This window comes from Misgurnus anguillicaudatus, chromosome 24 (genome assembly GCF_027580225.2).
Source record: "Misgurnus anguillicaudatus chromosome 24, ASM2758022v2, whole genome shotgun sequence".
Taxonomy (NCBI): Eukaryota; Metazoa; Chordata; class Actinopteri; order Cypriniformes; family Cobitidae; genus Misgurnus; species Misgurnus anguillicaudatus.
In genome coordinates, this window is record NC_073360.2 from 27259949 (window position 1) to 27287943 (window position 27995).

Here is a 27995-nt window from a genome sequence, read left to right on the forward strand (position 1 = left end):
GGGCATGCTTTTATATTTTAGGAGAGTTTTTAGGAGAGACACTAGCCTGACGTTGTCATACTCAATTCTAGTCAGAATTTGAGTCTGATACCGCTCCATTGAGCTATAATTATGAGGCGTGTCTCAACCGAAAAATGCCTCTGCACTCAATTGGATAGATCTACGACCAATCAGAGCAACGGAGTGTGTAACGTATGTTGAAATGTCCTCTTTTGTAGCCTGACCGAACTGCTAGTTATTTCGCTACAATGACACTAACATTGTGATTATACTAAGTCTGAGGTAGCAACGTACATCAACACCTATATGTTTACAACATTTAGTTTATATCACAACATTAAGTATTTACTAAGTCTACAGTAAGACTATCTATTACCATTTGTACATTAGGTGAACTTCATCCACGACGATACCATTAACGTTACGTTGGCTTGAAAAATATCGGAGCCTAGCATGTCCCTCCACTTATTCAGCAGTCACGATTCTGGGGATCCGAAAAGAAGCTGGCAACGACCATCTCGTCGTGCACGCCGAGTTGCATCCCCGTGACACTCATTTCAGTTGCTTCTTTAAAGGAATAGTCTACTCATTTTCAATATTAAAATATGTTATTACCTTAACTAAGAACTGTTGAATCATCCCTCTATCATCTGTGTGTGTGCACGTAAGTGCTGGAGCGCGCTGCGACGCTTCGATAGCATTTAGCTTAGCCCCATTCATTCAATGGTACCATTTAGAGATAAAGTTAGAAGTGACCAAACACATCAACGTTTTTCCTATTTAAGACGAGTAGCCATACGAGCAAGTTTGGTGGTACAAAACAAAACGCAGCGCCCCTCCAAGCGGATTCAAAAGAGGAACCACATCCCACGGCGCAATAGCACTCCTGGGAGTACTTGGACTCGCCTGAAAAGTCCGCTCCCCTTCTCACTCTCATAATGGGAGAGGGAGGGTGTTACTGCGCCGAGTCGAAGTACTCCCAAAAGTGCTACTACGCCACAAAACACAGTCACTCCTCTAAATCCGCCCAGAAAAGCGCTACGCTCCATCCTGCACCACCAAACCTGCTCGTACAACCACTCGTCTCAAATAGGAAAAACGTTGATGTGTTTGGTCACTTCTAACTTTATCTCTAAATGGTACCATTGAATGAATGGGGCTAAGCTAAATGCTATCGTAGCGTCGCAGCGCGCTCCAGCGCTTACGTGCACACACACAGATGATAGAGGGATGATTCAACAGTTCTTAGTTAAGGTAATAACATATTTTAATATTGAAAATGAGTAGACTATTCCTTTAACTTTGTCCTCCATAAGTGCGACCAACTTTTGCCGAATCCCATAGGAAGGACGGCAAAAACATAAACAAATGCCGTGCTCACGTCTCTCTGTTCCTCTTTTAAAATGCTCTGTCGATATCTTTTAGAACAGACTCAATGTCAGAATCCACACATCTGAATTCTCCAGCGGCAGCCATTTCGTTGTAAACAGATTCAACACACGTGCTCTTTGGTGACGCGGTTGATTACGTTACTGTTAAACATCTGTCCATCATTGTATAAGGCCCGCCCTCACAATTTGATTGGTTCGACCAGCTTTGGGACTCGCATAGTAGCTCCTCAACGGAAAAACCCTAGCCTGGGTGCCAGCCAATCTTAGCCCCGCCCACCACATTTTGAAGAGGGGAAGATCGGTTTGGGGTTTTTCCGTTGAGGAGCTACTATGCGAGTCCCAAAGCTGGTCGAACCAATCAAATTGTGAGGGCCGGCCTTATACGATGATGGACAGATGTTTAACAGTAACATAATCAACCGCGTAACCAAAGAGTGCGTGTGTTGAATCTGTTTACAACGAAATGGCTGCCGCTGGAGAATTCAGATGTGTCGATTCTGACATTGAGTCTGTTCTAAAAGATATCGACAGGGCATTGATTTTAAAAGAGGAACAGAGAGAGACGCGAGCAAGGCATTTGTTTATGTTTTTGCCGTCCTTCCTACGGGATTCGGCAAAAGTTGGTCGCACTTATGGAAGACAAAGTTAAAGAAGCAACTGAAATGAGTGTCACGGCGATGCAACTCGACGTGCACGACGAGATGGATATAATTAGCGGTCGTTGCCAGCTTCTTTTCGGAACCCCGGAATCGTGACTGCTGAATAAGTGGAGGGACATGGTAGGCTCCGATATTTTTCAAACCAATGGGTATCGTCGTGGATGAAGTTCACCTAACGTACAAATGGTAAGAGAGAGTCTTACTGTATGACTTAGTAAATACTTAATGTTGTGATATAAATGAAATGTTGTAAACATAGTGGGTGTTGATGTACGTTGCTAACTCAGACTTAGTATAATCACAATGTTAGTGTCATTGTAGCGAAATAACTAGCAGTTCGGTCAGGCTAAAAAAGACGACATTTCAACATACGTTACACAATCCGTTGCTCTGATTGGTCGTAGGTCTATCCAATTGAGTGCAGAGGCATTTTTCGGTTGAGACACGCCTCATAATTATAGCTCAATGGAGCGGTATCAGACTCAAATTCTGACAAGAATTGAGTATGACAACGTCAGGCTAGAAAAACCCCAGACCGATCTTCCCCTCTTCAAAATGTGGTGGGCGGGGCTAAGATCGGCTGGCACCCAGGCTAGAGAGACACGCATGATTTGATGATAATGATTAACAACACAAAAAAGAAGGCTAAAGCGTGATTTATACATAGGATCTACGTTATATACAGGTACTGTAGGCTATTACATTACACAGAGCATGTCTAAGTCCACTGCCAATTGCCACTGCCAGGTCCTATGTGCAAATCATGCTTAAGCCTTTTTTGTGTTGTTTATTATTGTCATCAGAAAATGACTGACAGATCAAATTAAATAAAAATGTATTTATAGAGCACTTATTAAAAAACACAGGTGTTCACCAAAGTGCTGTACATACAGTATAAACATTTTAAATCAGTAATGGACACTAATACTCCTAAAAAGTTGCTCTCATATTGCGTTATAGATCAAATATGTTTTTAAAATGATTTAAAAGGAGGGAGTGCCAAAACAAGCTGAACAAAACTTTGTGTTTCTTTTCTCCACTGAAGATTAAAATGTCACTGTGAATGACCAGAATAAGCAGATGGTATGCATTATTCAAGGTGTCAATTCATGAGTAGTTAAGGTTTCAACAACAACAACAACAACAAAAAATTATAAATGTTTGAAGAGCTAAAATACTTGATCCATCATTATTTAAGGGTGGCAGAACTATATTTAATTTTTAGAATTGAGTATTTTAGATTTAATAATACTTTTATTTCTTTCTAACTCTGTTTACATCTCTACAAATAAATTGTGTTTCCAGTAAATTCCTGTCATCTACAACAGACAACGCCTGTATCTCAGACCCAACGCAAGTCATGACAAGCTCACTGCCTTGTGCGACCCATCCACATCTCACCACCTACACCCCTGTCTTTCTCTGAGGAACTTTGCAACTGCCAGTCAGCTGTCAACAAAACCGACTTCATTCATGCCATAGCTTACAGAGCAACCTTATATCACGAAATTTTGTACCTATAGGCACGTATGGACCAGCGTGACAATGTCACGTTTCGCCGCTTTTGAGCGTGAGCATGTCACGCTTTTCTGTTTGTGTCACTGTCACGTATTGATTAATCAACTTTTTTGTCCTATTTTCAAACCATTGTCACTTTGATTTAGGGTTAGATTTGGTGCTTGCGTTAGTATGTCACTTTAAGTACTGGTTTATAAAAAAATACAAGACTTATTCTTTTATATTTTCTAAACTTTAACCAAATGTCGCCTGACGTTGGGGTTCGAGTTGGGTTTGGGTAGGGATGTCATTTTATGTAAATCTAACCATAAACCGAAGCGTCAATGGTAAGAAATTAGGACAAAAAAGTTGATTAACCAATACCTGACAGTGACACAAACAGAAAAGCCTGACATGCTCACGCTCAAACGCGGCGAAACGTGACATTGTCACGCTGGTCCATACGTGCCTATAGGTACATAGACCAGAGGCTAGAAGTACACTCCACTTATTTCACTATGCACAAAAAACCTCTGTTGATTACCATGTTGTTAACATCACCTCTTCTACTTAATTTCATGTTGTTGTAGTTTACGGCCCTTCAGGACCAGGTCTGATCTACAGTGAGGAAAATAAGTATTTGAACACCCTGCTATGTCCACTGTGAGAGACATAATCTAAAAAAATGAGCTCCCTCCAAAGATTCTCTATTGGGTTTAGGTCTGGAGACTGGCTAGGCCATGACAGAACCTTGATATGCTTCTTACAGAGCCACTCCTTGGTTACCCTGGCTGTGTGCTTCGGGTCATTGTCATGTTGGAAGACCCAGCCTCGACCCATCTTCAATGCTCTAACTGAGGGAAGGAGGGTGTTCCCCAAAATCTTGCAATCATCCTCTCCTTAATACAGTGCAGTCACCCTGTCCCATGTGCAGAAAACACCCCTGCTTCACAGTAGGGATGGTGTTCTTGGCATGGAGGGAGGCGCATGCGCACGTGGTGACTCGCAGCTACAGGCGTCAGTGTGCTCGTTTGTTTGTGCTTCGTCAGTGTTTTCTTGTTTTTTATGCGTCTTAAATAACTTTTTTCCATGGTATAAAAAGTTGGTATAAGCCTAATTGTGGGAAACAACCTGCGGAATTTGTACATTCTGATTGGGGAAGTTTTTCACCTGTTGCTGTTGAACAAAAACAAAATCGCAGAAAAGATTCTACTTTTAAAATTCGGAAGAAAGGATGGAAAGGAGGTGTTTGTCAGAAAATGATACACCAAATTCTTTCAAAAATTCATCTCCCTACAGTTTTGCCAGCGAATGTGCAGTCTCTACGGAAAAAGACAGACGAGCTTCAAGCTACGGTGAAATTCCAGCATGACTTCAGGAACGTTTGTGTGATGCCGTTCACAGAGACTTGGCTCTCCGAGAGGGATTCTGATTCAAGCATTCGACTGGATTATTTTGGAGTGCCCGTTCGTATGGATCGGGATGAGATGGCAACCGGTATAGCTCAAGGAGGTAGGGTATGTCTGTACATTCGAGAAAGCTGGTGCAAATCTATGAACTTTAAGGTGAGAGTGTGCACGAAGGACATTGAGTTACTCACTGTGGCACTAAGACCTGTGTTTTTCCCCCGGGAGTTTCCTCAGCTGTTCATTACGGTTGTTCGTTACGGTCGTCTTAGTGTATTACTATCAGTAACCTTGGAAATGGTGGTCCCAGCTCTTTTCAGGTCATTGACCAGCTCCTCCCGTGTAGTTCTGGGCTGATTTCTCACCTTTCTTAGGATCATTGAGACCCCATGAGATAAGATCTTTCATGAAGCCCCAGTCCAAGGGAGATTGACAGTTTATTTTCTAATGATTGCTCCAACAGTGGACCTTTCCAGCTACTTGGCAATTTCCCCATAGCCCTTTCCAGCCTTGTGGAGGTATACCATTTTGTCTCTAGTGTCTTTGGACAGCTTATTGGTCTTAGCCATGCTAGTAGCTAGATTCTTACTGATTGTATGGGGTGGACAGGTGTCTTTATGCAGCTAACGACCTTAAACAGGTGCATCTAATTTAGGATAATAAATGGGGTGGAGGTGGACATTTTAAAGGCAGACTAAGGGCTCAGTCACACCAAAAGCGTTTATGGCAGTTGCAGGCGCCTTTTTTGAATGATATTCTGTGGGCAGGGCGCGTTTGCGCGCTGTTTATGCGCGCAGAGCGCCTTGCGGTTTTCTGCCGCCTGCCGCGCACGCGTTTTTGAAGGAGCGCTGAGAGCGGAGGAGCGCCTGACGTCATTCGCGTCTTCCATTGTCCAATCGAATGAGGGGAGAGGCGGGCCTTACGTTGTGGCGAGGGAGGTTTACAGTTGCTTTGAAGAACCGGACTCCACTCGCTCACTCTCTCCTGCGTGTTTGTGCTCCTCTTATCCTCAAACAAGGTCAGAGTAAGCGTCATCTTTTTAAAGTTTCTGCTAATATGACAGTTAACAGCAAAAGAGCGCTCACGCTTCAATATTTGATTGACAAGACAGCTGACTCGGTGGTTGCTTAGCAATATGAAAGGCCGCGCTGCACTGCTCTTTTTTAAAAAGGGGCAGTGCGTCGCGCCTTGCGTTTGCAAGCGTTTAAGGCGCTTTTGGTGTGACTGAGCCCTAAAAGGTCTTTTAGGGTCAGAATTCTAGCTGATAGACAGGTGTTCAAATACTTATTTGCAGCTGTATCATACAGATACATGTATTTTTTTAGATTATGGGGCGGTTTCGCGGACAGGGATTAGACTAGTTCTAGACTAAAATAAATGTAAGAGCTGTCCAAACTGACAACAACTTGCACTAACATATATAAAAATACAACAGTGCCCTTTGTTTTTCCTCAAAATGCACAAAAGTAATGTTTTTAGTAAGGCATGTTTGTTAAAACTAGTTATATTTCCTAATTAAACCAAGGCCTAGTCCTGGCTTAAGCTAATCCCTGTCCGGGAAACCACCCCCAAGTCTCTCACAGTGGACATGCACCTACGATGACAATTTCAGACCCCTCCATGATTTCTAAGTGGAAGAACTTGCAAAATAGCAGGGTGTTCAAATACTTATTTTCCTCAGTTTATATAGAAGAGCTGGATTTGCAGCTCTTCTCTTTCCGTGAGAATGGTAGCCCTCTTATAGTACTAGGGGACTTTAACATTCATCTGTAGAAGCCCTATGCTGCAGACTTCCACACACTCACCTTCTCATTTGACCTTACTCGCCTCACCACTGCTGCCACTCACAGGGCAGAAAACCAGTTTGATCTCATCTACACCCGCAGCTGCACTATGGACATCACCAAAGTCTTACCTCTCCATGTAACTTTCAACATGCCCCTTCTACATTCTACACACCCACACTGCCTCCAGTACATTTCAGGTGTAACCTTTGCTCTCTCTCCCTTTGTACCCTCTTCGCTGAGGTGGCACCTCCTATTCACGACCTAACCATTCAACTGGGCAACACAACCATTACTCCCTCCAAAACTGCCAAAAACCTCGGTGTAGCCTTTGATGTGCTTTACTGATTAAATTGCAAAGACAACCAGTCATGTCAATTTGCATTATATAATATCAGAAAGATACGGCCATTCCTTACAGAGTATGCTGCACAACTCCTGATCCAGGACCTAGTAATCTCTAGACTACTGCAATGCTCTCCTTGCTGACCATCCTGCGTGGCTTATCAAACCACTCTAACTGGTTTAGAACACAGCAGTTCAGCTCATCTTCGAGGAGCACAAAAGGGCCTTTGGAAGAAAAATGTTTTGGAAGAGGGAGTCAAAATTCCAACCTCTGCCTCTTACTTTTGTGCTGGGTGTTTAACGTTGCCTTCCATTTAAAACAGAGCAAAACCATTCACATGTATATGCATGCAATACTATCAATACACATTTGACCTGGGTTTCTGTAATAATACACTATGCTCTCACTCATTTACGACATTGTTGTCTGGGTTGCGTATGTGTGGGGCGGATCTATCAAAAGAAGGTCCAGATTCTATTGGGGTATGGCCGTGTTTGTTTAGGTGATTTTAAATGTCAACATTGACGTCTATTTGACAGACATTTTTCATTTAGAATGTATATAAACACTAGGGAGTATTCCAGATCTTTAGCAGACATCAGACTCATATTGTCTGAGTTTTTGCTGGAAATCATCAGCTGTGTCTGGCAACCCTGTGGTGTCTTTGCCTAATGCAGCTAAAGACATTGAATTAATTCAGACATGATGCAAACTGTAAACATTCTCTTTACTTGTCTCTCTATATGTAATGATGCCATTATGAGAGGGAGAAGGGGAGCAGATTTTTCAGGCTTGACCTTTTACTGCGCCGAGTCGCAGGGGTATCTTTAGATTGTATTCCACCCAATGGATCTACAATGGAGCAGACAGGTGAGTATAATAGGGCCGGGTACTCTGTAGGCCACGAGGCCACTGGATCTTCCCTGGGGTCACAGGTAAGTATACAACACAGTAGGTATGTGAGACGGGCAACAGGGCTCCTTCAACTAACAAGCAATTGCCCAACACAATGTGATGACTTCAGTTTTCTTGGCACAAGGTAAGTACAATGCAGGTAACTGAGGCTTCACTTGGGCTTATGGACGTACAACACAATATGCTGGCTTTAGTTGTTAGCATAAGGTAAGTACAATGCAGGTAAATGAGGCTTCACTTGGGCTTATGGACGTACAACACAATATGCTGGCTTTAGTTGTTTGCATAAGGTAAGTACAATGCAGGTAACTGGGGCTTCACTTGGGCTTTCGGATGTACAACACAATATGCTGGCTTTAGCTGTTAGCATAAGGTAAGTACAATGCAAGCTCACCACGCCCTTGTTACGATCTAACCACACACTTGGTACGAGCTTAGTTCGTCCCCTCTATCTCCGTTGGGATCTGCCCACTTTTCTTGCATTTTTCAAATATTGCCAGTGGGTGGAGTCAGGCTCCGACCAGGGGTTTAGTTACACTTTAAACTCGAAAATAATGTCTGACCCATTACAATTCTCCCTTCATATTGACCTTTACAGTGCCCTATATGGCGTTTAAAATTACAGTCTATCTTTCGTAATAAGCTAACTAAATTTAAACAAAACATAAACAACATTACAACAAAATTCAAATACTCAAACATAAATATAAAACATACATTATCTATAAGGATACATGTTAAAACAATCTGATATAGCGTTTATAATAGCTGGTTGGTAGATGTCTACTATTTTTGCCAAAAGCTCCGTTACAAACCTCCATTTACCTCAGTAAATAAAATTTTTACTTTGAAAATGATGCACTGTCACGTTAACATCAGCTGATCGTTTACACAAGACTCCGTCTACGTTCATTTACACTCAGAGCAACGTCTGAGTTCTCAAACTAAAACAGGGTCTTCAGCGTTTACGAACGACTCCGTTAATGAGGGTTGAAAACGGTGGCGTAGTGTAAATGAAAGGAGTAAACGTGGCAAAGTAATGGGTTTTAAAAGGTAAACACATTAATGTAAACATAGCCTAAAACGTCTCTGCTGTTGTGCCAGCCAGCGACGAGGGAACAGTGATGCAACTCCTTCCATAGGCTAAACGTTTCATTTCAGTTCACTAGCATGGTGGACTTCGGCTGTTGCATCTATCGATGACCGAGTCCTTGCCTTTAAAATCTCTGTCCTTTTAACGATCCAGTCAGAAAACAATTTCTGTGGGTGCATCCCAATTTTTATTTAGTAACTGATGTGCAATGAACAGGTGATAAGATACATTTCACTAACATTTTTGGGGTTATCTGTCTGATTTGAAAATACGATTTTGAGGCTTCAATGGGCGTTCTTTGGGATTCTGTCATGAAGAATGAAACTTTTCTTTAACATTAATCCACATTATGCTGAATTTAGTGTTATTCACCATTCTTACTCAAGACTTCAAAATGATGAATATAGGTGGCTGGTGTGGAAAATATACAATTGGATTACAGATTTTATGAAACATAGAAATATCCAAGTAAGAATAGGAAATAATGTGTTAAATATATCCAGATAGAAAATGAAACTCAGAGTATTAAGCCCATTATTTTTGTTGATAATGATCAATGATGCACTTACAGAAGTGCTGGGAACAAAACAAAAGGTGTAGAACATTTGTTGGAAGGCAAACAAGCGTTTTCTCTTGTTTGGTTTGGTGGCGCTTGTTTGGTGGGTGTGTCAGAAATGTCGGCCCAATCAGCGGCAAGATGTATATAAACCACACGGTACTAAAGAGACAGCTCGCTCAATGGGTTCAAGATGGAATGTTGTCTTTCATTCTGGACGGCAAGGTCAGTACTATAACATCGAGGGTATTTTACAGTATTAAACACACATTTATAACAATTTCATCGGGCTTCAGAAACATTAAGTATAAAAGCAAGTTGTCAAATTTCTTAGTTAAGAATCACTCTTAGGGGCCAATCACACCAAAAGCGTTTATGGCAGTTGCAGGCGCCTTTTTTTAATGATATTCTATGGGGAGGGAGCGTTTGCGTGCTGTGTATGCACGCCGAACGCCTTGCATTTTTTGCCACCAGCCGCAGCACAAGCTTTTGAAGGAGCGCTGAGAGCGGAAAAGCAGCCGACATCAGTTGCATCTTTCCATTGTCCAATCGAATGAGGGGTGAGGGAGGGCTTATGTTGTGGTGAAGGAAGTTTACAGTTGCTTTGAAGAACCACTCGCTCCACTCGCTCACTCTCTCCTGCATGTTTGGACACCTCTCACCCTCAAAGCGCCCTCTTTTTAAAGTTTCTACTAATATGACAGCTCACGCTTCAATATTTGATTGACAAGGCAGCTGACTCGTTGGTTGCCTAGCAATATGAAAAGCTGTGTCGTGCGTCGCGCCTTGCGTTTCCAAGCGTTTAAAGCGCATTTGGTGTGATTAGCCCCTTACTCTCCCGCTTATTTAAAACAGCTCAAGAGGTCTCTCAGGTGGGAGTTGCCAGTAGGGGCTTATGATGGCGCAGATGAGAACGACGTGCGCAAATCGCGTGTTTTATTTGTATTTATTGCTAATGTTATATCATAGTTTATTTACTGACAAGTTACTTCATAACTAATACATTTATATTTAATACAGATGCCTGAAAAGTAAAACAAGATGAGTATAGTTATATGACTAAAAACGTAACATTTGGTTGCTTATCAGTAGCATGGTTGTAGTTCATTGCGGTTACTGTTAAATAAAATAAAACTGATAATAAATTGATGTTATATTGTATTGGTTCAATGTTTTCAGTTGATAGCATATGCTTTTTGATTACCGGAATTTAATTTAACTATTAAAACCAGAATCCAGAAAATGTTTGAGAATAATAAAACTGAATTTGGGATTAAAATTAAATGGATTTCATAGGGCCCAACTAGATTCTGCTCCTATACGGCTTTAAAGAATGATTCTACAGCTCTAGAAATATGACATCAAACACGAAACAGGAAAGGATGCATTAAAGTTTCACACATATTGGCCTTCATGACTGACCCCTATCTCATTTGGGTAGAGTGTAGGAACACACCTGTTGACAACCTCTTCATGTCTCCAGCCCAGCTCCTCATCAGTCGCAGACCGTGATTCATACTGCCAACCACAAACCAGCAGCTCCTACCAGAGATTGTCAGTTTTACAGAGGCATGCTACAATGGAGTAAAGCAACAGCAGCATCAGAAAAAGTATTATTATCGCTCAGCTTGTCCACCGTCACAACTCTACACTGGACAGCTCATTCGCATACAATAGCATGGCCTTTGGAAACCAGCTGTTCACCATGCCAATACACAAAAATCCTATCATGTTTGCAGTTCAGAGGGTCAAGTGTAGTGCAGAAACTATCGCCATGTTCTTAGCACAAACGAAGAGCCCATGGAAGATGTACACACATCTGCGGCTGGAAGAACAGTACACCAATACCTCACCAATGCCTTAGGTACATGCTGAAGTACCAGCACAGCATTCAAAGGCAATGAGTTCCAGCCCATAAAATACCAGACCAGGTCATGCAGTGCGACCAAGAGTAATTCTTGATTTGTAAATTATCTAGGGCCGGTTGCTAAACTAATCTGAACATAAATACGCATTATGTCGCATTTACACCTGTTGCACCATCTAGGCACAGCATACGTCAGAGACTAAATCTTACGTCTAGTCAAAGGCAGGCGTAAGTATAAAGTCTTGACTTGTTTCTATGGAAAATAGAAATAATTAAATTGAGGAGACATTGGTGCATATAATGCACACACGAGCAGTGGGCTTTCATGCATGCAGAGTGAGAGACCGCACCAATAAATTCTTATATATATATATCATATTATACTTAATATTTACAAAGACAGACTATAAAACCAATTAAAAGCTTAATTTTATTTTGTTTTTATTCAGAATTGTTAAAATGAATCGCCAAATTATTACCTTTTGTGCAAACGAGAAAGGCTTTCCTTTAGTTAACGTGCACATTTGATGCGTCTGCACGTTTCATGTTTCAGTGATTTAAAGGAATATTCCATTTTCCTAAAAGAAAAATCCAGACAATTTACTCACCTCCATGTCATCCAAAATGCCGATGTCCCTCCTTGCTCAGTCGAGAAGAAATTATGTTTTTTGAGGAAAACATTGCAGGATTTATCTCATTTTAATGGACTTTAATAGAGCCCAAAACTCAATACTCAACTCAACACTTAACAGTTTTTTTCAACGGAGTTTCAAAGGTCTATAAACGATCCCAAACGAGGCACAAGGGTCCCATCCAGCAAAACGATTGTCAATTTTGACAAGAAAAATAAAAATATGCTCTTTTAAACCACAACTTTTTGTCTAGGTCCGGTCCAGCGCGACCTAACGTAAATGCGAAGTGATGTAGGGAGGTCACGTGTTACATATATAAAACGCAAATTTGCGGACCACTGTAAACAATAAACTGACACAAAGACATTAATTAGTATCAGTTGACCTACAACAACGTAGGAACGGTCCTCTTTCAACACATTTGTAAACACTGGGGCGGAGTTTCGCGTTCGTCCTCTGTGACCTCTTGACGTCATGACGTATTGTGTGGGGTCACGCTGGCGCATCACGACCGGATTTAGACGAGAATTTGTGGTTTAAAAGTGGATAATTTTTATTTTTCTTGTCAAAAATGACAATCGTTTTGCTAGATAAGACCCTTATGCCTCGTTTGGGATCGTTTATAGTTATAGTTTTCAACTCTGTTGAAAAAAACTGCTAAGCGTTGAGTCAAGTATTAAATGTTGGGCTCCATAAAAGTTCATAAAAACCAGAAAAATCCTGCAATGTTTTCCTCAAAAAACACAATTTCCTCTCGACTGAACAAAGAAAGACACCAACATTTTGGATGACATAGTGGTGAGTAAATTATCTGGATTTTTCTTTTAAGAAAATGGAATATTCCTTTAAGTATTCATACCACTTTAACTCAAAGTGTCTACTGGCTCCTAAATGATTATCTTATAGTTGTCTTTGCTTTATATATCTCTATGCTTTTATTGCTCTAAAACAGAAAGCAGACATATAGCCAGTGTCACTGTTTGATTTGTATGAATGAGCTGTGTTCTGACCTCGAGCAAACTGTACATAAAGTCAAAGTGAGATCTGACTATTTCATTAGTTATAACTATTTTATTTATCATTGCATTGAAAAGACCAACATGCTATTTCCCTTTTGAGCACTTGACTTGAGTCTGATTCTGGTGGCTGTGAAAATATGAACATTATGGTATCAAACAATCATCTAAAGCAGTGTTTCCCATTCCTGGTCCTCGAGCACCCCCTCCCAAAAAGTTTTAGATGTCTCCTTATTTAAAACACCTGATTCAACTTATCAGCCTCCTTCCAAAATGGTAAACATGTCTACCTAACAAGCTGATGAGTTAAATCAGGTGTGTTAAATAAGGAGACATCGAAAACCTTTTGGGAGGGGGTGCTCGAGGACCAGGATTGGGAAACACTGATCTAAAGGAAAGGCCCCAAAATTCTGTCTTGCATACCCCCCTTGAAACTGTTCATTGCGCCCCTGGCCCTGGATGTACAAAAAGCGGGAAGGGGAACAGACATCCTGAGAGGAGGAGAGGAACAGGATCAGCTGCTACACCGGCAGTCCTTTGAAGACTAGTTAGGTTAGTTTCAACGGACAGGCAAATCGGAGATGTAAAGCCAATGGAAATACTGGTGAGTACTCTATTTTTTTCTCCCTGTGTTTTCGCTTAAATCGATTATAAAGAGAGGAAATTTTTGCGTGTTGGTGTAATGTGCTAGTTATGTCACTTTAGATGAGAAAATAAGTGGATGTTTGTGTAGACTGGTTAAAATATTAGCTTTGTTTACACAGAAATCTTATTGAGTATTGAGTATTGTACGATCAATTGTTGTTATAATTTGTAAATTAACACTGCATAGCGCGATGATGCGGGTCATACAAAAAAAATTCCTGGTGTAAATCGGCATAGTTTTTTTATTTAAAGCAATGGAATTGTTGTATTGAAACAGTGTCTTTACGCCCTGTAGAGATTAATTTGAATAATAAGACTAGTAAATTTGGTCTTGTTTATTCATCTTATGTGTTCTTATAGTGTATTATTTAGCTAGGCTGTATGAACGATTATGTCAATAGGGGTAATATTGAATAATCATTTAAGTCTAGGATGTTTTCTGACACTTCATATTTCTAGGAAGGTTTATTAGGATTATTTGGAATTATTATGGTCAATTTAGTAACTAATCTTCATTGTGTAAATTTTTAATACTGATTCAAAATGACATCCAATGAGGAGTTTAATGTAGAATTTTCTGAAAGGTTTCTGGATAGGTGCACCAAAGAACAACTTCTAGAACTTGCAGAGAGTTATGCTATTGTTTTGACAAGGGACACTTGTTGCTGGCATACAACGATATTTTTTAGCAAGGACATACAAATGAGGAAAGATTACTGCTTTCTCTTTCCAGTAAGTTAGTGGATCATGAGTTCTGGGCAAATACGCATGGTTGATGTATTTTTTCACTTCCACTGTGGCAGATCCTTCACCACCATGTTTAGAAAAGCCTCATCTAATTCCCTCTGTCTGACTTTTAAAAGAGAAGATAAAACATACTTTCAGACAAATACATTGAATACAGCTTCAATTAGTGCACATCTATTAAAATTATAGCCTACTGGTTTATTATTTGGAAACCTTTCTAAACAAAGTCATGTTATGAATGTTTATCAGGCACGTGCAGGGGGTGCGAAGGGTGCCCAAGCACCATCCCCTTTACCCCTGGATGACCAAGGTGCCCTTTTTGTCAAGGCATTTTTTGTAATTAAATGCCCTTTTGTGAAGGCCTGCCCAATCTAACTATTAGTAAAATTAATAAAACATAATTTAGCCGTAAATAAAATTAGTCACATGATGACGTATTGACCTTTTATTGGACAATCTTTTTCGCGACGATCACTAGGCGCGCCCACACACATGCACGACACAGTGCACAGTACAGGGAGGATCCCCCTCGAGCCGGCATTGAACCTAAGTGGTATGCATGTTAACCTTACTTATTATTATTATTATTTTACAAGAACAACGTGAGGAAAGCATGCATAGCTTTTGTTTATTGCTGTCTGTGTGTATTAACATCTCTAGAACGTTAGATGCAAACAGGGCTCTTAAGTCTCACACATTAGGCGTGAGACACACGCATTTCAGCCAGTTCACACGCCACACCTTGTATTTCTCACGCAGAAAATAAAACATTCTTCCCATATAAAAACAATGGATGAGGCAAAGGCAGGGACGTTCCGGGAGTTCATACAGGTAGCTGTCTCTAGTTTTTAGGTGTGCTCTTAACTTCACGCAGCACTGCAAGAACCGAAACGCACATGCCATCAAAGTACCGCGAGAAATATTCAGGAAATCATACGGAGGAGTTTGATTTCAAAACGCTCTCGAGCTGTTCTAATGTCATCCACCTGTCACGCGGAGTTTGTTGGAAGAGCAAGATCCGATGAGTTCGGTAAAAACTCTTAATTTTTTTATCATATTGAATTTACGAGTCCTGGACTCACCTTTGATAAAAGACAATGGGAGCTGATGTTGGGTAATATAGCCGTGCTAATTATTACTCAGTCAATAACTCTCCTGCTTTGTTTGCAACCAGTTTTGTTTTACCTGAAAATAAAGAAAATACTAGAGGCTTCCTGAAATGAATGAAAGGGGAGATGAATGTCATTATATTATTGTCCTGTCATCAAGGCATCAAAGTGTGCAAAAACACAACACAAAACACCATTCAAAACATGAAATATGTAGGCGACTCTCTTTGTACACAAATTCCGAACAGGATTAGAATAGAAAATAATTATATTTTAAATATGCCAATAAAAACACAAGCCTGTAAACGTAATAATATGTTAATGTCACAATGCAATATATATTTAGCCTGACTACGTCAGACTTTGTACTTCTGCTAAATTTCATTACGCTTCTATGAAGCGAAGCAAAATAGCAGAGGATGGTATTACCAGGCTAGTATATAATATATCATATAATTTCAAAACTGCATACTGTTGACACACACAAACACAAAATGTATACATTGTAATGCACTGTAAGTTGCTTTGGATAAAAGGATAAAAGATTACAGTGACACTATAACTGTAAACTGATATTAATAGAGTATACAACCCTGACCCAAACCATAATGTTAGCAGTGAGCAAGACAAAGGTGAAAGTGACATAGATGGCAAAAATTACAATTGTGTTCAAGTGGAGAAATCCAACTTAACTTGATCATCTTGTTCAGGCTTGATCATCAAAGTATTTTTTTATCTAAGTGTTTGCAAACTTTAGTCTTTTCTTTATAAACAGCTTGTAAGTAAAATCAAATTGATGTGATTCATCATCTTAATTTTTTAAATAGTATTACGTTTGTCCATTAACATGTTGAAACTTAAACAAAATGGTGCAAAATCATGTAAAATAAATGCATGTACTTATTTGTAATATAAACATTTCGTGAAGCAAATTTTAATTAAAATATTTAAATACTACTTAAATTTGATTGTCTTCATGATTCATGAATGTATGGTGTCACATGCTGCTGTGACTGTATAACTTTGCCGGCTTTCTATTGGCTGATGAGGTTAAGGGCGGCCATTTTGTGTTAAAATCATTGTAGTTCTCAGTTTGCGGCACTTGAGTCAGCACTTAAGATTGAGTCTTACACTTTACTGAAAGTTGCTTTCAGACTCTTTATAAACTAAGATTTTTTTTAAACTTAAGTCATAGCTTAAGACTATTCTCAAGAGCATTTCTGAGATGTACATACGGGCCCAGGTGACAGAGAACACAGACAGAGCACTCCAGGCAAAGAGAACAGCAGAGCACACAGACAACAAAATAAAACTACGAAAAAAATTGACTAAAGAACAAGAAAAGACTTGACTAGAACTAAAAGGCGAAGCACATAACATAACAAACTTGCAGGGAACAGAGGGGAGAAGAGAACTAAATAGCAAACCGAGGGAGAGAAAATGATCATCAGGTGTGGGACGGACATTCCTCATATAGCCAAATGCAGCAGCAAAGCTTGTGAGCGCGCTCAGACGCTGATGACATCTGCAGCTGCGCTGACTGCAGCGCCTGCCGCCAGAATAAAGTAATGTAACATGATCAAAACACTATGAAAACGGCAAAAATCTCTGAAAAGTGACAAGGATGCAGCACAGCATTGATAATATTGTGCATATTAAACAGATTGAAAGAGTAACAGATTAATGGATGCTTTTTTGATTTTGAGGTTGCATACAAAATCCATTTGGCTCACAAAACCGAGGGGCACGTGCCCCCTCAGTTTGAATGGGCATGACGCCTCTGTAACACACTGAAATACATCACTTGTGGTCGGCGTGTCACATCACATGCGGTGTAGTCGCACAAGTTTATTTTCTTTAATGCATTCAAAGGTCAAATTGGATCGATAACACCAGATGGTTGGCTTCCCACGCAGCCAGTTTCTGACTCCCTTTCCGTGTTTTCGGCCGTCATTTGTCATGTGGAAAGGTAAAAGTAACCGCGCTGAATTTAAATCAGACTATGGCCGTTTCTCAATGAGGTCGCATTTCCAGGCTGCAAACATCATCAAGTCTTATTTCAGAATTTTAACAATTATAATGTTGACTATAGTTAATCGTAAATTGGTGTATTATACTTATGATTTGTGAATGTAATGCTCACTTAACTTAAACTTAATGATGTATGCAGTCTGCATATGCCACCTCTGGAGGCTGCAGCCTTCCGATTGAGAAACGGCCAAATGTGACTGGTGGGCTGGATAAAGATGATTGGCAGGCCGCGCTTGGCCTGCAGGCTGCCAGTTGACTAGCCCTGTTGTAGGCTATATAAGGCTTAATATTATGTAGAGTCATATAGAAGGGGCTTAAGTTTGTGATTATTAACTTTTTTGTTTCACTTGATCACGCAGCTTTTCCTGTTAGAGGTTTCTGTTAAAAACATTGAATTCCTTAATAATCTAGTATGTGTTCATTGTTCTGTCATATTTTCTTCAAAATTAAGTTTTATTTGAGTGTTTTTTCTTATTTATGTTGTTTTTTCTAATTTGCAAATTTATTATTTTTGTTTTCTTTATTGTGTTTTTAATTCGTTAAAAGTATCTTAAATCTAATTTTTGTTAATTAAACTTTTTTATTGCACAGTCCACATGGAGAGAAAATATTTAAGGATGTTGTTTATTGGCCTGTGCTTTGGAATTGCAGGACTTGTGGTGAGTCTAGAATTTAGTTTGTCTTTTAAATGTCCAACTTATGAAATTCATGTCTGATCATGTATGTATGTTTTATTCATTTGTTTTACATACCTTTGACAAGACTCTTAGCATCTCGATCAGTGTATTCGGTAATGAGTTCATTGGTTATTCGTTTTTAAATAAAAATGCAGGGTGCAAATTGTTATTTTTAATTTTCCACTATTAATTGTTATTATTTATTCTTAAACGTGTGACGAATCAAAGCCATGAGAGCTTTCACGACACTTTTAAGAACATTATGTTAAAACTTCTGACTTTTAAATATTAACCTTGTAGGTTTTATGGACTTATCTGGGAAGTAAAGAAGCAAAACATCCTCCAACCAGCTTTTTGTCACAACACTTTGCAAAACTTTACAACTCCAGAAACTTCTCCACCTCTCCTGCAGATGTTCGGATAGAAATCAGTTCAGAAGACTCAGAGTCAAGTTCAAGTTCATTTTACTCTGAATTTGGAATCAGTTCAGAAAGTTACTCCAGTTTACAGCAGACTCTTTACTGGGCTGGACCAGACAGATCAATCACAAATGTGTCTATGAGCACAAGTCCATCTCACTCCACTTTCATCATTCAGAACCTGAAAGACAGCTACCAAATAGGGGAGGAGCTTTTTGTTACTATTCATGCCAGAGACTTTAACAATAAACCTAAACGTTATGGAGGGGATTTCTTTCAAGCAAAGTTGTTCTCATCCGAAAGTCCCAAAAAGGTATCTCTTACATGTCTGCTGTATCAGTGATGTTTACTGAGTTCTTATCTTTAGCTGATTTTCCTGGACATTAATTTGAGAATGAGAAATGTTTTTCTGTCACAGGCCAGTGTGTTTGGGGAGGTGGTGGATTTGCTTGATGGTTCCTACTCTGTGCGTTTTCTTCTGCCGTGGGTTGGAGAGGCACAGGTGGCTGTGCGTCTGATCCACTCCAGTGAAGCTGTGCAGGTCCTCAAGCATCACAGAGACACTGATTCTGACAGAGTGTCTTTTCATGGACATTTTGAAGGACCAGGACCAAATGGGACCAGACTGAAAGAAACAGTGTTGTGCAATGTGAAGTCAGACAAGAATGGACTAGAGAGAATCAACATTGGAGATTGTTGCTGTGAATACAAAGATTCTCGCACTGGAGAAGAATGGCGCTGTCGGAGACCCAAATCACTGCCATGTAGCGCTCGCGTGTATCACTCTATTGGAGGGTATATCAACTACATGACTGCCGAAGAAGAAATGTTTTTGTGAGTTTATATAATGCTCATTTAATTTATATTCTCGTATTATCTTTACATTTGTTGATATTTGATTATTTTTCCATTATCTAGTTTTCTGTTTGAACATTAATAAAGCTATTGAAAAACCGTGTAATAGAGATGTTGTCTTTGACAGGAATCCAAGCAACAAGGGTATCAATGGACTAAACAACACAATCAAGATTCTTCCCTCTAACAGAAGTACAGAAATTGGTATGATGACCTTTGATACACGATGCACACTTTTTACTAATAGCAATTAATAGTGCAATTATACCATGTACACTCACTATAACACTATCATGCAGATGTAACACAGAAATGTCGCCCTGGTTTGCATACACCAGTTCCTGCTGGCTTTTACCTGAATGATGTTTGGACGTCTTTTGTTTGTAGCACTCATCATTTTACTAGCCAAACAACAACACAGTGCCTGAAAGACAAACACATCTACTTGATGGGAGACTCTACCTTGAGGCAGTGGTTTGAGTTACTGCTGAAAGTTGTACCAAGTAAGATGTGTACTTGAAGTCATATTCATAAAATCAGACGGTATCGTCATTGTTGGTTTTTCTCACTGCAGCTTTGAAGGAGATGAATCTGCATGTTCTACAACCGGCAGGTCCTCATTTAGCAGTGGATGTGGAGAACAACATTGATGTACACTGGAGGCATCACGGCCTTCCAGTCCGCTGTCAGAAATCAGAAGTTACTAATCTGCACTACATCAGTAATCAGATTGATGATCTCAATGGAGGACCTCATTCTGTGTTTGTTATTCACCTGGGGGTCCACTTTTCAACATATCCGCTAGATTACTTCACTAAAAGAGTGCTGAGGACCCGCAAAGCTGTGCTAGATTTGTTACAGCGCGCACCAGCAACTACTGTTATAATCAAGACGGCCAACACTGGCTTTAAGGTTAGAGTCAAATAGTTTAATGAAGCCTATTTGTCTGTAAAAATGACAGACAAATGGCGTTGAGCCTGCAAAAATGGGCAGGGTTACGCCCTATATAAGTCCAGTTCAAACGTCATAGAGTTGTCCAGACACTGGTTCATGGCTTCGCCGCTTTTTAGGTGGGGGAGCAAGGGAAGTGGTGCCTTGGAAGATGCTTGCAGGGGGCGCAGCCAGCCTCCTTAAGTGACATCTCGGCATAAGCGGGACCCAGGCTGGAGACGCACTCTGAATGAAGATTCTCCATGGGCAAAGAAGCTCTGCATGAGCCGCAATGGTGAAGCGACATTATGTCAACGAGCATCTCACATTTTTAGAAAAAAGTATCTTTTAGTGGAAAAGCTATTTCAATCCGGAAAACGATGCTGGGGCGTGGATTCCGCTAGCGTGGCTCCGCCCTCCTACGTGCTTCCGCTAATTTTCATTTCGCTTCAATACAAAGTCTGGGACTGCTGTGTAGAGTTTCGTTTTCTCCTGCAAAAATCTGCAGGTCCAATCAGCGAACAGAGAGGGGGGTGGTGTCGGCACATGATATACGTCACGACCACACGTTAGCGATTGGCTATGGCAGATCCTGAGTGACTCTGGGCAGATGCAGTAGTTTTAAACTTCAACAGAGGACCCTCCTTAACGGAAGTAACGCTTTGCAATGGAGCGTGGCCAGACTCTGTACAAATGAAATGAATGTACGAGAGTCTGGTTGGACCAGGCTAGGATTCTGCTGCAGCAAAGAACGTATATTGACAAGAAGTGAAAGCCAATAGAACGTTCCAGCAGCAGCCCTACGAATCCGCCATTTTGGAATGAGAGCAACTCTGGAGTCGACTAGAAGTGATGGCAATATAAGCTACTTTGTAAAAAAAGTACATTTAAAGATCTAATTCAAACTGAATGATGATAAAACAGAATAACATCAGACCAGTGATCATTAATCCCTTTTTACAACTTATTTTCAGATATTTAGATAAGTCTCCCCCCCAAAAAAAATTATATATATATCCACACTTGCACAATATAAAAACATAGAACACATCTCCCATAGGCTACCTAAATACATACCGACATAAACTCATCCACACATAATATATAGGCTCCATATACATACACATATACATCAGAATTGCTCGAAATGAATTAAGTAAAAAAAAAACAGCCACTGTCCAAAAGTGGCAATTATAGGATAACAGACAGAGAAATGCATCATGTTCTTATATTATCATGTTTGTAGCGGGATCCATGGGACTAATAGTATATTAAAATATATTTAACTCTTTCACCGCCAGCGTTTTTAAAAAAAAGTTGCCAGCCAGCGCCAACGTTTTTCATGATTTTCACAAAAGTTTAATGCCTTCCAGAAAATGTTCTTCTTTAAATATATAAACATACAATATATCAAATGAAAGAACAGACCCTCTGCTTTCAAACAAAAAAACCCGTTTCATCCTTCAGTAGTTCTCTTGTAATCAGCTTTGGGTAGGTTTCTGCAAAAACACCACATTTTGAGCAAAAAGCAGTGATAATTCCATTTTTGTGACGGACTTTTCATAGAGATCCCATTCAGACCGATCTTTAAAACAGACACGGACATGCAGCCGCTTGCCATAGGGCAATACTTCCGGGTTTAAAAAGTTCCCCGTCATTGGCGGGGAAGCGTTTTCTCGTGATTGACGAGATCTCTCGTCAATGGCGGTGAAAGAGTTAATACCTAGTGGAGTTGGTACCTAATCATCAAAGTAAATGTGTAAAGCAGCATAAAATAGAATTACATAATAAAGCAATAAAAAAACAACCTCAAATGTATATCTATCTAATGATTGGATTCCACAACTGATAACAACAACAACAACACACAACACATACATACAAGACAATTCAGCATTTACTGTAGGTGAAGCGACTGAAAAAATAATAATTTAAGAAACTTACTATTGCGCTTCTGATTTGGCTGTTAGATTCGCTGGGAATGAATTGAGAATGAATTCCATAGATATGTATAAAGGCTAGATGTCTTACGGTGGAGTCTCTAACGGCATCACCTGGCGGCCATCTTACCTCAGACACCTCGCTCACTCGTAGCATTGAGTTTAATGGTGCAGGTACTTTTAAATGACGATAACTTGCTCAATTTTCTACCGGTTTTCAAACGTTTTTTTTTTTTACAAACGTTATTAACGTGGCTATAATTCCGGATGCTTTAACATGTTTCATGAATTTTTTATTTATTTTTAGTATAAGTATGCAGTGTCATAGGTACATCTTTGACATTATAACAAACTAAACCGTTCGGTAAAAGATTATGCAAGTTATGGTCATTTAAAAGTACCTTCATCATTAACACTCAATGCCCCGAGTGAGCCAGCGCTCTTTGGTAAGATGGCCGCCAAAATGCGGACGTTCCACTCAATTGCCCAGCAGCGCGGGTGAGACATCTAGCCTTTATAGATATCCATGATGAATTCGCTGTGAGAATTTTCATTCCAAAATGGCGGCCACGCTACTGAAGCGCCACCTAGTGGCTGTTGCCAAAAACGCATTAAAATTTTGCCTCTTGTTCTTCTATACTCTTTGGCTGCAGAGCTCGAGTCGATGGAAGGTAAAGGCTTCTTCATCAGAGCAGCAAAATGACCGCGTTGAAAGAGAAAAAAAGGTATCTCTATAGCGTTCGACCTGGACTTATGTAGTGTAACCCTGCCCCTTTTCGTGGGCTCAAATGCAAGGGTGATTCCAGGATTTTATAAATGGAGCGGGGGGCACAGGGGGGAAATATTAAGCACAATTTCCAAAATCTTATGCAATGCCATGGTATAATTTTTTTGTGTTTTGCATGAATGAGACAACACAGTTCTGTTCCAGAATAGTTCACTTGTCATAATTTACTCATCCTAAAGTTATTTCAAACCTGTATGAGTTTTTCTTTTGCTGAACACAAAATATTTTGAAGAATCTTGTTGATAAAAAAAAGTTGATAAACCCCATTGACTCGTTATTTTGTTCCTACTATGAAGTCAATGGGGTCCATCAAATTATTTCTTGACCCTTTTCTTTTTTGTGTTCAGCAGAGTGAGCATATGACCATTTAAATTAAGTGAACTATTCCTTTAAGTAAATTACACAGAGTTTCATATAGCTGGTATTAGTTAACGTTCTGACATATCAGGACCATTTGGAAAAAATATGACTTAAAAATCTGTTTTTCTACTCTGTCTGATCTGACTTTCATTGTTTGTTATATTGTATTTTAACACAACTGAATGCTATTTTTACATATTATCTGTTCTGTTTTCAGACATAAAGAAAGAGTTTAAAATAGTGACTAAACATGACCCATTAACACCTCGTGTTTAATCCAACCAGCTGTTACTTTAATTCCTGCTAAAATCCTAATTTAAATGCAACATTGTCTGACAAAATCAGCATACATTTACACTGAAGAGCTGATACGAGGTGATTTCGGATTACCTGTGTGTCTCATTCAGGACAGAGCCTGTTGCTCTTCTCATCTTTTGTTATGAGCGCTTTTAATTTTAAATGCGAGTGATAGTTTTATTGTAGATCGCTTATAGCGCAGCCAATTCAGCGCAAATTTAAAAATATCAGAGAATACTGTTACGTGCGTGCACATACCGCACATAGGGAGAGAGCTTAATTGCGCACAGAGAACTGGTGTGTGTGTGGAAAAACACTACTAACTTTTCGTTAATTCATGATAAACTCGATCAGCCATCTTCTCTGCCTGTTGACTGTTAACGTTTACGTGAAAAGACAAGTACACGGAGGAACAAAACACAGCCAACTTTTAATTCCTTCACTCAGTGTCATGTGAGAGATGCACTGTCAAGGTTCCGCATGCAGCATGAAAAAGAGAGAAAGCGTGCGAGAGAGGCGCCGCAAAGCACTTGCGACAGCGAATGAAGCCGTTTTAAATATTAAAATAAAAATGTAAACTGTAATCATAAAAATCTATTTGATTTTTGCCAGTGTTGAGTCTGTGGCGGCACGCCCGCTTCTTTGCGTTCGCTCGAGTCTCAAATCAAACGGTGACTGACAGCGTCAAGCGTCATTATAATACATTTTTTAATCAAACCCATGACATTGACGTTGTTAGCCAAGCTCTACTAGTCAGTACACACATTTACATGGGTATCTATTATGCAAATAAATGTGAAAAGTATATATTGTGTAATTGATATTATGACTTTTGTTTTTCTGTCCTTGTAATAGGATCTGTTCGGCAGTGACTGGTATGTCCAGCAGTTGGACACAATTCTACGGTGGGCTTTTCAGGATGTTGGTGTTTATATTCTAGATGTGTGGCAAATGACAGCCTGCCACTACAACAAAGAGAACATTCATCCAGGTGAAGTTATCCTCAGAAATGAGATGGACATTTTACTATCTTTTATTTGTCCTGCATGAACTTTTTGAAAGTTATGACAAAGTCAAAGGATAACATGTTTTCTAATTTATTGTTTTAAATGTGAAAAAATCGGGCAGGAAAATGGGTGAATATTTAAAAAAATATTTGTATAATCACTCTTCTGTTTCTTTGTTGGGTATGATTTTAATAATTTGGGGCAAAAAGCTATTTTAAATTTGAACAATCTTTTTTACACTTAATTAAAATCGCTAAACATTCCATTTTATGCATAACTGTAAAAGTTTATAAAATAGACAAACATATACAGGCTTCCAATAGTTGTGATTACAAGATTAAACTTATGTGAAAGTGTTTCGTTTATTGTCAGTGGTTATGATGGGGTGGACACAGCTAATGAAGTTTATGAGTTTTCATGTCACTGTGTCATTGAAGGAAATGTGGTGTTGTCATATCAAGATGTGAAAATATGATGGTTGGTTTCGGGAATAACAAGAGAAAAATTTCAGTATAACAAAGCCATCGCTGCATTTTAAGTTGCCAAATATAAGATAAACCAGGGTACTATCCATAGTTTACCATATTACTGAAGCCTGTTACAGTACTACTGTTTTTTAATGCGTAGTTTTATTTTCTATGGAGAGTTTTGTAATTTTGGTTCAGATGTCCACACTATTAGTAGTCAAAAATTAAATAAATTCGAACCAGCGTTTATATTTTATTTGGAAACACTAAAAACATTCAAAACACTTCTATTCTGATTAAACTTCTGTACTTATTTTGAATGTGCACAAGCGATGGAAAGCAGGTGTTGTTTAAGCCATCAATACAGTATTCTGTAATGAAACGTGTATATAAATCTGCTATTTAAACTGCAATAATCCTAAAATATATGTATCAGAAGTGTATCATCTCTAAAACTGCCCTAAAAGAGTATGAAATTATAATGGGCAGTTGGAGATTTTAATGACATAATTTATAGGATTATTGTATTACATTTCTTCTTTTTATGTAACAGAATTAACAGTAAAGTGAATCTGCTGTATTGCTAATATTACAACTCTTCCCGATTAAAATCCATAAAATGGAAATATTCCACATTCTGTTGTATCCAACTGTAACTCTCTTTATATATCAGTATGCACTAGAAATAAAAGCACACGATTTACCAACCCATATACTGATCTCATACATGGTTATTGTTTTAAATGTCACAGCGTCTTATGGGATGTTGTTGCATGAATTTGTTCAGCAGGTGGCAGGCGGAGCGACTCAAGGTTCCTCTGCATTTCTTCTCCTCTGGTATCTCCTCAATCCACATGTGACTGTTTAACATATACCTGAACCTTCACAAACAGACAAAGGTTAAAAATAAATGTAAACATCACAACATGGTGCTAGCAACCCACAGGTCACTGGTTTAATTCCTAATGACTGCATTTACTCATCACATGTACATCTTAAAAGGCAAATGACTAAATGTAAAACACGAGATGTTGAGGCTTACTTTGTTTCTGCGCTATTTAGAGCAATGATGTCTTCATTCTGGCCCATAAGCAGATAACTCGCATCGTTTTTCAGTGTAAAATCATCACAGGCCGAGCGCAGCACCATTTGACGTGAAGCATCCTTTTGGATGCCAGAGTCCCTCCCTTTAACAGGACAGTGAGTGTTATTTAAAAGTATATATAATGCTAGGAGTTAAAAAAAATAATAATCTGAACTCACCCGTTTGAAGAACATCAGTAATTACTGTGGTGTAGTACGTAAATACACCATCTGTGCTTGAGTTGAGAAGTATGATCACGTAAACTATATGAAAACAGGATTGATTTAAATATAACTGAGGGTTAGGGTAAGACCTGGTAACACCATTTTGAGAAGCATTACTTGGTTTGGTTTCCCACCGTAATCGACGATGGGAGAATAACATGCAAAATCACTCCGAGTGTTTTCATTTATGTTCTTGCTGAAGGTCACCTTCAACTTTGGACAGCTACCTATAAAAGTACAAAATATCAGAGCTTTATTATAACCTCATGTTTAAAGCGGTACTCAAGCCAAATATCAAAGTTACACATATGTCCATCATCTTTCAGACTAGTACTTTGAAGTTATTTTAGTAAATGTCCTTGATTTTCCAAACATATAACGGTAGAAAACAGGGATCAGGGAACAACGTCTGACTTTAAACCCCAAAACTCCACAAAAAGTGCATCCATCCCTCACAGAAGTAATCCACATAGCTCTAAGGGGTTAATAAAGGTCTTTTGCGGGTAATCAATGTAATTTTTTAAGCAACATACCTAAAAAGCAACCAATGCTTATATCCTGCTTTCTGGGGTTCAATGTCAGAAGTTGTTCCCTAATTCTACTATTATAAGTGTCTGAAAGATGATGGACATCTCAGCTTAAGGGTGAGAACATCATGGGGTCATTTTGATATTTGCCTGGAGAATTGTTAATGTTATGAAGTATAGATCTATTTTTAATACACGGCTTACAGATACTAAATATTTGTGTAGTCTATATGGAGATACATATTACAGTAAAAAGTCTGACAACTAACCCCGTCTCCAATATCTCACAGCCCTGCTAAAAAAATAGACACCATCACAGAAATTATATTGGTTTTATCAGGAATTTTATTGGTTTTAATGGAATATGGCCCAAAACACATTACAGTGTATTGGTCTTTGTTGGTCTCTAATGGTATGTATTGGTTCTATGTATTGGTTCTAATGGAATATGGCCCAAAACACGCTACAGTGTAGTGGTTTTAATGGTAAAATTTTAATGGAAACCATTAGAATTTTCCGTAATGGTTCTATTGTTTTTTTAGCAGGGAGTAAATATGACAAAGGTTTCTCACCTTCTGCACATGTGCACAAATCTCCATTGCACAGTTTGGATATCATTGCGCTCTTCTGAGGGGCTGTGTAGAATATACCGCATCTCTTCGCTGGAAAACACATGTGATAGCATGAGGCAGATCTTAAAGTTTAAACGTGTTACGTTAGTAAAACA

General features: G+C 39.3%; 2 protein-coding genes across 3 annotated transcripts in view; one reads left to right on the forward strand and one right to left on the reverse strand.

Moving 5' to 3' along the window:
* The window catches only part of c4 (complement component 4), an 86798-nt gene that overhangs the window by 22051 nt on the left and 36752 nt on the right, over positions 1-27995 (reverse strand). The window contains exons 37-41 of one of the 2 annotated variants that reach the window (XM_073863110.1): positions 27841-27930; positions 26876-26968; positions 26697-26780; positions 26476-26620; positions 25674-26314 (exon numbers count right to left, since the gene is read on the reverse strand). In XM_073863110.1, the coding sequence (XP_073719211.1) occupies positions 26173-26314; positions 26476-26620; positions 26697-26780; positions 26876-26968; positions 27841-27930 (554 nt within the window). In that variant the 3' untranslated portion in view covers positions 25674-26172. Of the gene's footprint in view, positions 1-25673; positions 26315-26475; positions 26621-26696; positions 26781-26875; positions 26969-27840; positions 27931-27995 lie in introns of those variants that run through there. The other variant, XM_073863109.1, reaches the window with a different exon arrangement.
* On the forward strand, positions 18263-26144 carry LOC141349109 (NXPE family member 3-like). The gene is made up of 7 exons (XM_055196922.2): positions 18263-18353; positions 18672-19103; positions 19209-19624; positions 19773-19849; positions 19945-20148; positions 20220-20557; positions 24815-26144. Exons 1-7 carry the CDS (start codon positions 18291-18293, stop codon positions 25007-25009), a joined length of 1725 nt encoding a protein of 574 aa, XP_055052897.2. The 5' UTR covers positions 18263-18290; the 3' UTR covers positions 25010-26144.

Bases quoted from the DNA above. Each gene is read 5' to 3' on its own strand.
- LOC141349109 (XM_055196922.2), top strand. From the start codon at position 18,291: ATGGAGAGAAAATATTTAAGGATGTTGTTTATTGGCCTGTGCTTTGGA. The intron at 20,149-20,219 runs GTAAGATGTGTA...TTCTCACTGCAG, and splicing joins ACTGCTGAAAGTTGTACCAA to CTTTGAAGGAGATGAATCTG. The intron at 20,558-24,814 runs GTTAGAGTCAAA...TCCTTGTAATAG, and splicing joins CGGCCAACACTGGCTTTAAG to GATCTGTTCGGCAGTGACTG.